This window comes from Venturia canescens, chromosome 2 (genome assembly GCF_019457755.1).
Source record: "Venturia canescens isolate UGA chromosome 2, ASM1945775v1, whole genome shotgun sequence".
NCBI classification, from domain to species: Eukaryota; Metazoa; Arthropoda; class Insecta; order Hymenoptera; family Ichneumonidae; genus Venturia; species Venturia canescens.
The window spans coordinates 15,998,435-16,013,203 of record NC_057422.1 but is presented as its reverse complement, the minus strand read 5'-3'; the positions used below and the strand labels follow the sequence as shown (position 1 = coordinate 16,013,203).

Genomic DNA, 14,769 nt, shown 5'->3' with positions numbered 1-14,769 from the left:
CGGGTGAGCATCCCTGAAGTAGCACTTCGATAAGATTCCGTAATCAAACTGAATCGGAATTGGTGGATGAATTAATGATGAAATTGGATTTGAATTTTATCACGATTTTCTATCGCTGTTTATAATATTGATATTACAGAATGGAGGGAAAAATCTTGATAAATGGGAACGGACGAAGTTACGTCGATGAAATGTCAAAATTGGAAAATTTTTGTGAATCCAATCGTCGATTCAGCGTCGATTGTACAATCTACGGAAAAACCCGAATATTGAGTCGAACCTCAGTCAAGTGTTTTGATTCTTCTTGGAATATTATTATCCAAACAAAGTGTTATGACAAATGGAGAGTTCTAGTTTACCGATATTCGGTGAGGATGAAAACTTTTAAAGGCCGAGAAATTGTATCCTGTTATGGAACTCGATTAAAGATTTACAATAGTAACAAATTTACATCGCAGAATCTTTAAAATTTATATTGTCTTCACTTCCACCGTTACGTAAAAGTAAAATTCTAGTCCTTCACCTTCGGTAGAATCCGGCTTATCATCAGCACACGAATAACGATACCGAATTTTATCATGAACTTCTTAAAACTTCCTTTTATTGACGTTTGATCATATTGTTCTGAACATTTGAACAATTCTTTCTAACCATCTAGAAAGAGATCCCTTTTCTATAGAGTTATTTACGCAGCGGTGTTCAAGCCGTTTCTTTTGTTGGCAGCGTTCGGTTGACACGCTGGTTCGACTATCATCACCTGTTCTTGGCAGGCGCCCGATCCACCGGTTGCCTGATGATTAGAATCTGGACATGTCATCGGAGCAGAATTCGTACGACACGCCGAAGCTATAGGTTGGCTCGGTGGCATGTTGACGGTTTTGCAGTCGACTTCACTAACGTATTGCATATCGCAAGGCATTTCATTACGAATGGTCAAACATTTGCCTTGTATTAGATAGCAGTAGGCCAACGCGAGAACAGGATTTCCACTGTAACGTATCTCATCACGATGAGCCATGTGACCAGCGATATCGATGTTGGTGTATTTGAGGGGTAGACAACTGCATGCACCGTGCTGTTGTGGTATAACGTGATTCATCATTTTTCAAATATAACGTGACGTAATTGGTGAGCGGTCGTTGGAAACTCAATGCTGAGCTGTATCGTTCAAAAGTATCGGAAGTTTCAGCGACGGAGGAGTGAGAAAAACAGTGAGAAAAACTATTTGGGTCTGATGAGCATTTCCGAAAAATTCTTCGGTAAAAAGAGTTGATAGTGATATTGGGAAGCTCGACATAAAAAGCTCATTTGAGTGAGTTTTTTGAGCATCTGGCGGATAACGAAAAATGGAAGAATACTGCCAGGCAGAATGATCCAGAAGAAAAGTGCTGAGGAAACGAAGCGAGCTATTTCGGACTTTTTGAAGGTTGCTTCAATCCAACTTGCTTTACTTTACTCTAAGCTCAATATTTTGTCTGGATTTACCATCGTTATTTAAAATAACAGTCCGTTGATAGTTTGAGTGACCTTGTTACGTCCGATAGCAATCGACGCCATGGCGAATTTATTTCTTCGGTGAGATGCGTTGAAAAACATGGCGAAAAGAAAATATATTGAGTTCAATTTTCTATGTACCTTGTCAAGGCCGGATGCTTTGATGAGAAAGGCAGCCGGACCTTGATGTCCTCGGTTGATTTTCGTACTGGCCTCATTGGGTGCTTGTACGACATCGTCACCCTCGGCCTTGCCCTCGTGTGATTTGAAATCCTCTCGTCGAAGTGTCGATATCTCAAAGGGATCGCCCATGGTTCCCCCAGATGCTCGAAGCCTTTCGGCGTTACTCGAAAGCCTCGCTACTGCGTTATCCATGACGATCTAAAACCCAATTGGTAGAAAAATTGAGCTCGTAATTTGAAATTCATCGAAACTTATGTCTGGGTGACAAAAAAAAACTGAAGACAACGCCGAGTGGTTTCAATGTCTCGCTAAATTTCAAATCCGACGACTCGACTGGCCGAATTTCGATGTAAATAACCAACGTGAATATTGATTAAAAGCCAAAAATTTCACTCTTGCTCACCAAAGTCCGAGCAGTTTTTTGACATCGCTTCCCTTTTTTAAGTATAATCGAGCAAAGTTTAAATAATGACGAGACTGTGTGCTGTATAAAGATGAAATTAAACTTTTCCCTTCAAAATGTGCTTTTAAACTTGTATTTCCATTGTTTAGCATTTAAATGGAAAAAAATTTGATATGCGAAGAAAAGCTATGAGTCCTTCCGGTCATAAAATCCATAGCTTTCGAATTATCGAAGTGTGAACTCACGCAGGAGTACAGAAGAGCGAACTCAAAACTCCAGCCAGGACTGCCAAAGCCATAGAAGTGTTCGAATGAGAAAAAAAGTAAAATGTTTTTACCGTATTCCCTCATGGAAAATTATATAACAATCCAGTGCAAATGAGAAATGATTGGAGTTTTGGAATGAAAATTTAACGTGGAATGTCTAATACGCATTTATATAATTTGCGAGTATAAAGCAGGAGTGCCAGTCGATGGTGTGATTGCGTCAGGATTGAAAGAGATCGCGTATGTAATTATATATAGTCTCCGAAACTCTGAAAAAGCAGGGTTAATTGAGGAGGACTTGATAAATTATCGTTCACCTTCCCATTGACGAATGAAGAGTGAGTTGGAAGAGGGCGGGGTGAGTCTCAAAGATTCTTTCGTTCATTCGGGTTGAGGCTAGAAAATCTGGCAGTTTGCGTGGTTTGCAAGTTTTGCTGTGAGAGATTGAGGCTTCTTTTATATCGCGTTGGTAATGAATTCTATGCGCTAACCAGTGAAGATAAGTTGGAGAGATGGAAGGGGGGGGGGGGGAGGGGGGGGGGGAAGAAAAAACAAAAGAAATCCCAGCTCCGACAACCTATTACTCCGAGTTGGGCGTAGCGCAGAGCTTTTTGTTCCGGTGAGACGAGAGAAAAATTACGAAAAATGTAACGGCTTTTTCCGTTGGATAACTCTAACAAGTTTTCCCGCGAGAGAACACTGAATAAAACATCTTTAGTGTTTCTCAGTGTTAGGCACAAAAAATTATAATTAAGAACAGCAAATAGTTTCATCGGTTTGATCAAGAAATTGTTCAGCAAACGGAGGAAGCCGTGGGCAATTTTTTTTCATTATTAAATTATGTAATTATGTTGAAAATATTACAAGCAAATGAAAATGGTTTTTCGAACAATTCTGTTGAATTACACGCTGTTAAATTTTCGACAAAATTTACAAGTCCGAAAAGCACGACAGTATTTCGCTCCTTACGCGTATTAATAATCATCTAGACTTCCTACGATCTGCATAAACATTGTGATGCAAGCGGTAATGCGTGCAAATTTTTCGCTGCCAGTATTTCGTACACGCAGGAGGTTGTACGTCGTAAAAAATTTAAATATAGATGGACTTCGAATTAGCGATGGAGAGAAAAATGAGCTTGCGATGCAAATATATACGCGGGGAACGTTAGCGAGATAGAAGAAGCGAGTGAAGTAGAAAGAGAGAGAAAGGGAAAAGTAGAGTGGCACGGAAAAGTGATTTGAATATCTACGATGGACTTTGCATATGCGGTGAAGAAAAATGTAAGTGTTGACTCTTTGCAATGCGGAAAGTAGGGTGTAAAAAGTTCCGTGCAAGAGCTCCTGTCGTTTTTCATTTATGGAATATTTTCTTCTCCATCACTGCTGTCAAAAATTCACCAAGATTTTCCATTAATTCTGCTGAATCTGTTTTACACGCGTCGAGGTGTATAGGAACGTGGGAAAAATATAATTCAAGTCAGTTTTTCATCAAACCTATGCAATTCTATTTAATCTTCGTTTATTCGTTCATTCATTCATTTTCTAGTGTATGGATTTTGAAAAATGTTGAAAATTAGAAATGTAACAAAAAAAGTGAGTGTGCTTTAGACCACACAACTGAAGTAAAACTTTTTCGCAACGTACAGATGTATGGGTCATTCCACCAATTATGGAATTAATTTGTGCTGGAGGATCTGAATTATGCTAAATAGCCATTGCTTTTCAAAAGTACGTGTCACTGTGAGCTTTCATGATTTTTTTTGTCTAGCCGTTTCTAAGTTATAAAGGTTTGAAAATTTACAATTGTTAACTTCTCGTTTTGAAAATATCGAAGCCCTGAACTATTTTTCGGAACACTAAACGTAGTCATTTTTATGTGAAAAAACCTCAGCTTTTCGATAAAAATATTTTAAATATTTTCGGGGATCAAATAAATCCTGAAAAAGCAATTATAACTTTAAAATTGCTTTTTCTCCTAATGTACCATTTTTAAAATATTTTAGAATATTTTTTTCGTAAAGTTCAGACTTTTTTTTACAAAGAAACCGTGCTATTTTATTTTGAGATTCTTCAAAAATCAAGTTGAATGATACGTCATGATCGAATTATCGGTGTGTGCCGTACTGCAGCAACAGCCTTCACGTCATTTATGGGTTGAAATTCAAAAATCTCGACATATAACATTATATTCAGTAGCTGTGTACTTGAATATGTATATAAAAAACAAGAAATTCTTGTGGTTTTTCGTAGAGGACTACTTTCTCTAGTAAAACAGTGTTACAATTATTGTAATTTAAAAATTTTTATAAAATCACTTATTTTTATTGTTTCGTGCTTGGCTTTTTTCATATCGTTCGTTTAAAGCTACTGAACTCAAAACTCACATACGCTTTACTGAGATGTATATATTTCATGAACTGGCAGTGAGAAAAAGAGAGAAAGAAAATGTGCGTGCGCATCACTCTCTCTCTCTCTCTCTCTCTTGCTCATACAATACTTCCAAGTCAGGGCTCAAGACTAAATGTAAGAGTGGGGACGATGGGCCTACACTGTGTATTAGGTATTTCTATCTCTACCAACGTATATCTCTCTCTCAATTATCGTTCGCTTCGCCCAATCACACGAGCCCATGGCAATGAGCGTGAGAAAGAACGAAAATGTACATGCGCATGCGCATTCACACTTTTCGTAGCACTTCCGTTACACACTTCCGTAACAAGATTTTCACCAGTTTACCCCCCAAGCCCAGCGCGCCTATAGAAGTTTTACTTCAAAAAGCTCAATTGTTATCATTGTTTGCTGATAACTGGCACAACATCAACGAATAATTTTTTACAATTTTTGCTGATCGATAATTTTCTCTGGAGCCAGAAAAATCAACTGGAATTGTGATTTTCTAACATTACAAGTACTAACCGAATATCCATATCCTGCGGTCTGAATTGCAGATTCAGTAAGTGTTGCGATCGTGAATATGTGTGGATTTACTGAGCGTATAGCCATTTCCTTCATGTGGTAAAGTGCATCGGCCATTGCCAATCGGCCCTCGGCATCGGTATTTACGATGCGAATTCTTTTACCTGATTTCGCAGTTATAACTTCATCAGAAACATAAGAATTTGCTCCAACGCTGTTCCTCACGACGCAAAGTGCAGCCACGACCTTAACGGTCTCAGGTCGAAGGAGATTAACAATCTGATAGAAAGTTGCCAATGAATATTTTGGTTATTTCTTTTCGCTATTCATTTTCAAAGCATAGAATAAAAATTATCAGAATATAAAATACTTTTCCAATAAAAACTTAAATTTGTCATACGAAATTGGCACAGTATGGAAAACGCTGTAAAATGTTAAAGGTTATTCGATATTTATTAATCCATTTTTCATTGAAATGTCATTTACATTTGGATTTTATTGTTATTTGATCTGGAAATGTCGGTCCGCCAGTGTTAAATATTTAACGAAAGCTGTTTCATTAAATCCCTCTGAGCATGCTACGTGAACATGTCCGAGGTGTTTATATTCAAAATTCATTCCCTCGGGTCATAGCTATAAAAACGTTCGGGTGAATCGATGGTGTTTTTTGCGTCCCTTGGTACCATTAAGAAAAAAGAAAAAAAATCTCCAAGAAATGACAAAAAAGAAGGTATTGTGATTAATTTTGTCGTCAATTCGATAACAGTTTCATCGGGGAAATGAATTTTTAATGAAAACTGCATAATTTAATGCTTCAATAATTGATGTCTCCCAACACTCAATTTTTAATAACTTCAATGCAGTACATTCGCTCATTGCAAAATGAATTCTCATAGGACGAATTTTATCGCCATAATATTTCCTCAAGTTGAAAATGTGGCTTGTGGTGTTTTAAATATTTATTCTCTGTGTCTGGGAAGCCTCGGGAATTCAATTAGGTTTAAGAACCCAAGAGATTTGAGCTGTGCGTTGAACTGGTTTTTTATTTTCGACACGAGGTTTAAATGTGTTTTTAATACCTGCATAAATCCAGCGCAAGCAGCAGCGCCACACTTGTCCCTTGACATTCCTACCATGGTACCGCCGTATTTGATGTCAACACCGCCGGTATCGTAGGTAACGCCTTTCCCAACGAACATCAGTGTCTCGAGTGCACATGCTGCGTTCGGGGGCTCATAAGTCAAAAAGATAATTCTTCCTGCGTGGCGGGGAATAACAGATGCGGCCCGATTCACTGATGCGAATAAAGGATATTCCTGGTGCAGAGTGTCGGGGTCACAGACAACTTGTACACTGACACTTGAGCCGCAAAATAATTCGGCAACGTACTCTTCGACTCTGGAGGGTGTCATCCGCTCAGGATCCGCACCACCTTTAAAAATCCGATGAGTTGTGAAAAGAGATTATTTCATATAAGCTCGGGAAGAATGTTTCAAAGCATGCACTTCAATCAATGGAGCTGGCAGCACAAAGCAGGGATCAATGGATCAGGAAAAAATAATCAAACTAAGAAAATACGCGGGGTTGGAGAAAAGCCTTTCGAGATAAATTGACCGCTGGAAAGGCTGATGCGAGTTGGGATGAAGATGAAAAAATTAACGGTTAAAAAATCAGGCAGGTCAATGCACAGCTGTACTGACACAGTTTTATTCTCAATCAGAACAAAGAGTGAAAAGAAAGGAAATAAGAGACTTTTATTTTCTTGGAAATCGCCGGATGTTTCGACGTGATGGGATAGGGAGGATGAAATGAGCGAAGGAGGAAGGAAAGGAACGTATTCACGAAGGCTTCAGGCGATTTCTCGTCTTTCATGACACGAAGTCCTCGATGAGGAAAGTCCGTTCGTTCAGAATTCTCTCTTCTCTTCGGGGCTTCCATTTTCTCCCTTTTTATTCCACTCGCACCCTTCCCCTTCTTAATCCCCTGCCCATCAGCGGCGTTTTTTTTTTACCGTTCTCGACGCAATAGCGAAGCGAGGCAGTGGAAAACTTTGTTGAGAAAACACCGGGCAAGCCCGTGCTGAGCGTGATCGTACCAGCTTGGGGTACAAGTTCACTAAGATAGAAGACAAGAGCCTGCTTCTCGACAGAGACTGAAGGAAGGAAAAGGGAAAAAGTCGAAGAGAGTTTCGGGGGAAATCGAAAGTTGAAGGAAAAGCGTTATGACCCTCTTGCGTCCCAAAAAAATTAAGGGGCTAACAATAACAAACAAAAACCACTCATTCGATAGACTTTCAAATAGAAGATTGATCACGGATAAATCGTACATAAGTCATGGACCGCGGGCCATGCACATATTTTTACTCACCAATGTCTCGAGCAACGTACCGTCCACTTTCGAGGGCTGAAGCCAATTTCACAACTCCCTGAATCTTTTTGGGACAGCCTGAAGTCCACACACCTAATCGGCAGGCCTTGTAACATCGATCAGGGCCGATCTCACGAACACCCAGTGGCTGTAAATACGTAAATCGATTCATATTCTGAAGCAATTAATATCATGACTAAAAATCGATCAGCTGCAAACTAGATTTCGAGGGAATCGGCTGCGGATCATCGCGACAATCGAGCAACGAATATTGAACTGTCAAACCTCTTTTCCGACTTTATTGATGGAAAAAAATGATAAATATTCGTGTTAGCGAAATCAAGTTCCGAAAAAGACCGACATGACAGCTAACGTGGGTCTACACCCAATAAGGAGCACGATTTCACGAAAACGAGACAGTCGACCGTCAAATTCCGGTGATTAGCAAATTCTCGAGTATTTCCTATCAAACCGACACCAAATCGACCTCCGTATTTTTTATATTCCCACTGGTCACTCTACAGCGTATTTATCATTGAAAACTGTCGTGGCCTTTCTCGATTCTTTCACCCAAATATATTCACAGCCCCGAATCATCGAGCCAATCAAACGGAGGGGGATTCGAAATTTCGATTCACATCAGAGTTTGAAGAAAAAACAGTTCCAAGAAAAAACTTTCGCATGAATCTGTAAATAGCCAAACCACTCTATTACTAGAACTTATTCATCAATTACCGTTCTATTGTAATAAAAAATGTTTTTTTTTTTTTAATTTTTACTTCAGACGATAACTACTTCACTGATAAAGGCTAGCTACCGTACAAGATCATTCTAACAATGAAGAACGAGCATTCGAGCATGGAACAATTAGTAATGCCTGTTTTCTCATTGTTCAGGCGGCCCCTTTTTTGGATAACTCGAAAGCGCTCGTTAGTCCGAGTTTTTCAAGCCAAAGTTTGAGCGGTTGTTGAAAAGTTCCTCGGGTTCGCTCGTAATTTTTGTTCGCTACATCAGAAAACGGCATCGCGCGGCGGGTGACAAAGTGCAGTGAAGATAATGTGCGAAAGAAGAAGAAGAAGAAGAAGAAGAAGAAGAAGAAGAAGAAGCAAAAGAAAAGGAAAAAGGTTACATGTAGCTACGCATAGATAGTATATACACAAAGAGAAAGGGGAAGAAGGACGAAGATGTATGCGCGCGAGAAGACACTTACTTTTATATCCTTGGAGTGTTTGCCTCTCGCTCGCACTCGTAGCCACAAATAGGAGTGAAAGAGATGGTGATACTGAAAAGTGGTGGGATCCTTTCAGTCGGGAGCGGACCTTGGTTGTATCTGACAATGAGTCACACATGAGGCCAGGCGATGGAGACCCCCTCTCCATCTCCAAAAATAGAAGAAGAAGAAGAAGAAGAAGAAGGGAGCGGACCTCCGAGTGGACAGATCGAGAGAAGAAGAAGCCACGCGGGTTTCATTGTTGCCAAGGCATCGCGGTGGTACGGAACTTGTGCGGCATAGGTTCCGTACCACCGTCGTGGCGGCGGCGGTGGGGCACCACATTCGTATATAAGCGCTGTACTTTATTTTTAACAAAGAGAAAGGGGAAGAAGGACGAAGATGTATGCGCGCGAGAAGACACTTACTTTTATATCCTTGGAGTGTTTGCCTCTCGCTCGCACTCGTAGCCACAAATAGGAGTGAAAGAGATGGTGATACTGAAAAGTGGTGGGATCCTTTCAGTCGGGAGCGGACCTTGGTTGTATCTGACAATGAGTCACACATGAGGCCAGGCGATGGAGACCCCCTCTCCATCTCCAAAAATAGAAGAAGAAGAAGAAGAAGAAGAAGAAGAAGGGAGCGGACCTCCGAGTGGACAGATCGAGAGAAGAAGAAGCCACGCAGGTTTCATTGTTGCCAAGGCATCGCGGTGGTACGGAACTTGTGCGGCATAGGTTCCGTACCACCGTCGTGGCGGCGGCGGTGGGGCACCACATTCGTATATAAGCGCTGTACTTTTGTGGCAACACGTTCTCGAGCGGTCAACAATACACGTACGTGGCGCTTTCTAGACACATTAATCATCATAAAGTGCGTAGTATAGGATACAAGTTTTTTATTTATATTGCATACTAATCGATACATTGTGCGATTGTGCTAATTGTGTGTGTGTGTGTTTATGTTTACAGTATGCAGCGGGGCGAGTACACGCACGAAGAATTGATTCGCATGAACGAGAAAATGACGCTGATGATCATTAAAATGTTCAAGGACCGTCGGCTGCAACTACAGAGGGTTGAGGAGGCGCGTCGGGAGAAGGAAGAGGCCGTAAAGATGGAACGAGCGATGACAGAAAAGTATATAGCCCTCTTGGAAAAGTGTTGTTCCCGTACATCGCACTCGTTATTAAAACAAATGAAGCGCTTCCAGCGCAAACGCAGCAATGGCGAAATATCACCATTGCTATACTCGCAAGAGAAGGGGAAAAATCCCAAATCTATAAAATTATCGATTAACACAAAAACCGACAGTCTTTGACGGAAATTGTAACGGTTGGTCTGGAAGCAATAAAACCTCGATTTGTAACATCTTAAGTAAACTTATTGTTAACTTGTTGTAAAAGTATCGAGTTGGAGTTCAGCTCTTTTGGCCTAAACCCCTTAAATACTCGTCCCTTCGCAACGGTCTTCACGGACACAACAAAAGTAAATGTAATATTATTAATAATGATTTTACGCAAAAATAAAACTTGTGCTAATTTAATTGGTGTTTCTCTATTGTGCTTGAAAAATACAGGGAAAATGTCCTCGGGCGATTTGGCGCAGTAGCAATCGCCGTGAGTGCTGGTGCTGGTGCTTGTGCTCGCCGTCTCAAATTCCATGAACGCCCGTCGAAAAACTCGGTCCATCAGGGGATCGGGGAGAATTCGCATGTTGCAAATCTCGTGTTTGTTCACTTTCGAGTTGAACACTACGAGCGTCAGTCGGTCGATGATAATGTCAAATGGCCACGCCCAGATTTGCCACATGTTGAGCAGCAGGTGGCGGCAAATGTTGAATTGCAAGGTGTTTCTAAACTCTTTGGTGTCCGCATAATTGCACAGCTCGAATAGACACTGTTTTGGCGCGTATGCCTGTGCGCGCAGCGAATTCTTCAAAAATCTCCAATCGCCGAGGCAGACTTTCAAGGTTAAGCGTCGCGACCGACCGGCGGCGGCCTCGGCGTAATGCTGTTTCAACTGCTCCTCCACGGGCACGTCCAAGAACAGAAAATCCAGCGTGCCCACGAGAAAATTCAGCGGGTTGCTCATGATGAACTCGGTGCAAATGATTTTCCAGCGCTCGTCGCATATCTAGCCGTTCAGCAGATTTTCCTCCTCCTCCGCCGTCGCGTCTTTTTTTTCTCAAAGGCCTTCATGTCGGTGCGCACTTCGCGATAGTATTCGGGAATATCGTCGGCCGAGCGTATGAATTTCTTGGCCATGTTTCGCGAGATGGCGTTCTACACGTGAAACTTTGGCGCGGAAACATCGATGATTGCCGACGCGCTCTGAGCTGCGGACACCGCTTTACCAGTTCGGCCTCCTCCTCCGCGTCGGTGGTACCCTCGCCGGGAGGAACAAAAAAATCGTATGTGCCGATTCATGTGTCGTTCGTGAAAGGGCTTGTTGCGCACACTTTGCCACACGTAGCACAAATTTCTCAATTTCTCCTTGGCGATGTCGGGATTGTCGGCCAGGATGGTCAGGACGAAGCAGGACGCGGAGCTGCTAACGACCAATTGATACCGCGGCGAACTCGTACGATACCTGATACGGTTTCTTCACTTCGATAGACTCGCTCAGTACCGAGTGCTGTAATTTATCCCTTATTAAAGGATGATCGCGTAGCAGGTGCGAAAACACGCTTGCGGGCGTCTTCAAGTCGATATTGACGGCTAGACGCGGCACTGTGTACGTAAGACCGTCCTGGCAGACTGTAAGCGCCGTGGTGCTCTTCTTCATCTCTTAATACACGACGTAAGTGTCGAGGGTGAGTTTGGACTCGACGTTGCGATACCCGTGCAAGTCGTGAAACACAGTGACCAGCTCGTTTGTCTTTGCTCAGCGTACAAACGCACGTCCTGTCCGTCGCGTTCAGAAGGCACGTGCCGGTGTACAGGGGGACGTGTGATTCATCTGCATTTCGCCGGTGGTGGGGTCGGCGTAGAACGAAGGCACGCTAGCGATGGTGTTTGGCTCATTCATCAGTTGCCATTTTGTTTTCTGCTCTATTATGGCGCCCTCGTAAGGTGCCAGAGCCTGACGCTTTGTCCAGGGGTCTACGTTACTTTTCAGATTGTCATAATCGATGGCCATGAACGGCTCGAGGCTGTGATCTAACATCGACACGTGAAATTGGTTTGTCAGAGGATGCAATACTTTCCACACAAATACGGCTATGTATAAAAATAATTCTATAAGCTGGTAGGTTTTAAATTCCGTGCGATCGATCGGGTGCAGCGGATTCGGAGAATTGTAAAATACGATATTCTTGGCATCCGTTAAACTGTCCATAAACAGCGGGTGATTGTACACGTCACTGAGCAGCGATACGGCCAGTGCGAGAAAGATGAAGTAGAACGGAATATAGATGCTTGTGCCGATGACGGTGGTCGGCGACGCCACGACGACGCCTTGCGGTCCTGCTTTGGGTACATCCTGTGACCCTTTTACTCTCTCTCTCTCTCTTTTCCACAGTCTCGTATACTGGCATGGGTTCCGATTACGGGACGAGAAATTCCACAGGCGGATTCCGGTATTCCGGAAAACGACGCGCCGCATTCGCGCGCGCGTTGGACCGCGAGGCTTTCAGTTCACGGAAAGAAGTGAGTGAGGCTGGTGCAGGCTCCTCAGGGGAGAGGAAACGGGGGAGGGCAAGAGAGGGGATGGAAAGCCGAAAGATGCGATGGAGATGAAGCGGGAATGGAAGATGGTGCAGATGCAGGGACGCTCACAGCGAGAGGGTTCTCGAGTATTTTGCTAATTAGGTCGCTCGGAGCCACCAGGATTCAGGAATTCAAGGCATTTGTTACTCCCGGGTAGGAAAGAGAGAGAGAGAGAGAGAGAAAAGCAGGGAGAGCCGCTGGTGCTGTGAACCCTTGGCTATCCCCCAGGCAGGGTCTTCTCCCTGTCTTCTTCCCTGTATGTCTTTCCATCTTTCTCCTTTGTGCTCCCGATTGTTTCCCATTTCTTCTCCTTCCATTATATAGTCCCGTCCCAACGACGCCACCAAGCCGATCTTGGCATACATGTATATGTAGGAACTCTTGTACGTTCCCTTCTCTTCGACTGTCTTACATCCTCCCGCCTCTCTTCGTCTCTCTCTCCCTTCTCCATTCTTGAGTTGCCCTCATCTTGCGTATGTATATGTGGACGTAAGTATAATACTATCTATATCTATCAAGGAACACTAGAAAGCGAGCTTCGAAGAGTAACAGTGCAAGAGGAAAGAGCTTTCGTCAGGAGGGGGAACGAGATTTCGGCGCTACCCCCCCTCAACGGCCTTTATAGTTATACCTTCATACTTGGACCTCCAGTCCAGAGGCTTAGCCTCGGGGTCCAGAGTTCTCCAGTAGCAAAGTTTAACTCCCGAGAAAGCGATAGGTATATAGAAAGTAAAAGGGAATGGGAGAGGCTGAGGAACGTACAGACAAAGAGAGGGAATATGTACGTGGGCGTATTTAGCCTCCTACTTCGACGACGCACAGCCACGATCCCTCGAGCCATGAAATACTCTTGGCAAGTGAGTAATTCCATAATGTGTTAGATAAAGAAGCACTACACCGTAATGGAAAATGTACGTGATGCTTAGAATAAGTGAAGAGTCAAGAATTTCCAGAGACAAAAGAGAATGCTGGAGAGAAGTTGAGTGCAGTTTGTAACAGGTTGCCAATTGTAACGAGCGTTCTGATAAATCCTCGTTACTTCGGAGTTTCCTACTTCAATTGAATTGCATCCTTCGGAACAGTTTACAGTAATTATAACTCAATTATCCTGTTTACTCGTTGAAAGGCAATGGTATTAGTGATGCAGGTCTGCATAAACAAATATTGTTCAAATATGTCACAGGATGTGAAAAACCTTTTGAAGAAAATTACTATTTTATTTGATTTCTCATGATCGTTATACTCGTTCCATTGTGGTTAAACGTTTCGAAGTTATTTGGAATAAAAATTCTGCACCCATTGGAGATCGAATGTCAATGGAAGAAAAATCACTTACGACGTAAAGGGCGTCCAGTGCACCGAGCAACGTAACCAGCTCAACGTTCTCGAATCTTACATCAGGTATAAGAGCGATCAATGGACGTTGAACACCTGCCTTCAAGGCTCTGTAACAAGAAAGAATTGGATGAATGGACGGGAAAATTGGAGGAAAAGTCAAGAGTTAAGAAAGTCAGAGAGCTGCTCAGAACGAGGAAAATAAACTTGAATTTTCATCAACGTCGATAGTATTTTCTTTTCACGCTATGTTTTAGTAAATTAAATTTAACTTGACGGTAAAAAAACTGACCGAACTGGAGTCTTTTAAACAGGTTTCTTTCACTCGATTATTCGAAAGGTTATTTGAAAGAGCTGTAAAACTCTCTACCGAAGGGTGGTTATAAGACACCGTTTTCCCCGCTTTTTCAGTCGTTTTCCCCGGACGGTGTACCTTTTGCTTCCATTAAATCATTCTCACCCCTATTTGTACTAAAAATGAGAATGAAAATCAGATTCGTTGAATGTGAACAACGGAGCAGCTGCAGAACGGACCTAGACAGCAAGGGTGAGGGTCTCTCAAATTTTTTGTAATTGCTCGAGAGACAAAAATTGCAAGAATTCTTAGAATCCTTTCTATCTCGTTCCGTTCGCATGTTTCATATCGATCCCTCCCCCTTCCGGCCCTGGCTGCGCGCCTCAAACTTTTCCTCTTTTCCGCTCTTCGTGGAATTACTTCTAAAACATCGGAGTTTGTCCTAAGGTGCATTTTCCGTCAGTGAAAATGAGTGTGTGGTGAAAGTATGTAAGTGGAATTTAGCGAGCACAACGGACTCGCTAATGGAATCGAAGAGCAGTTGAAAATTTTCCCGACTTAAAATTCTCTGACTCGCAGTCGTGCGACTT

The 14,769-nt window shown here is 42.5% G+C and overlaps 1 protein-coding gene across 1 annotated transcript in view; it reads right to left on the bottom strand.

Moving 5' to 3' along the window:
• Nucleotides 1-399: 399 nt before the first annotated feature.
• Nucleotides 400-14,769, bottom strand: part of LOC122406066 (putative aminopeptidase W07G4.4) — a 65,207-nt gene continuing 50,837 nt past the window's right edge. Inside the window, exons 3-8 of the mRNA XM_043411268.1 lie at nucleotides 13,886-13,994; nucleotides 7,632-7,779; nucleotides 6,344-6,696; nucleotides 5,265-5,543; nucleotides 1,636-1,875; nucleotides 400-1,075 (exon numbers count right to left, since the gene is read on the bottom strand). Of these exons, the coding sequence (XP_043267203.1) occupies nucleotides 686-1,075; nucleotides 1,636-1,875; nucleotides 5,265-5,543; nucleotides 6,344-6,696; nucleotides 7,632-7,779; nucleotides 13,886-13,994 (1,519 nt within the window). The 3' untranslated portion in view covers nucleotides 400-685. The remainder of the gene's footprint in view (nucleotides 1,076-1,635; nucleotides 1,876-5,264; nucleotides 5,544-6,343; nucleotides 6,697-7,631; nucleotides 7,780-13,885; nucleotides 13,995-14,769) is intronic.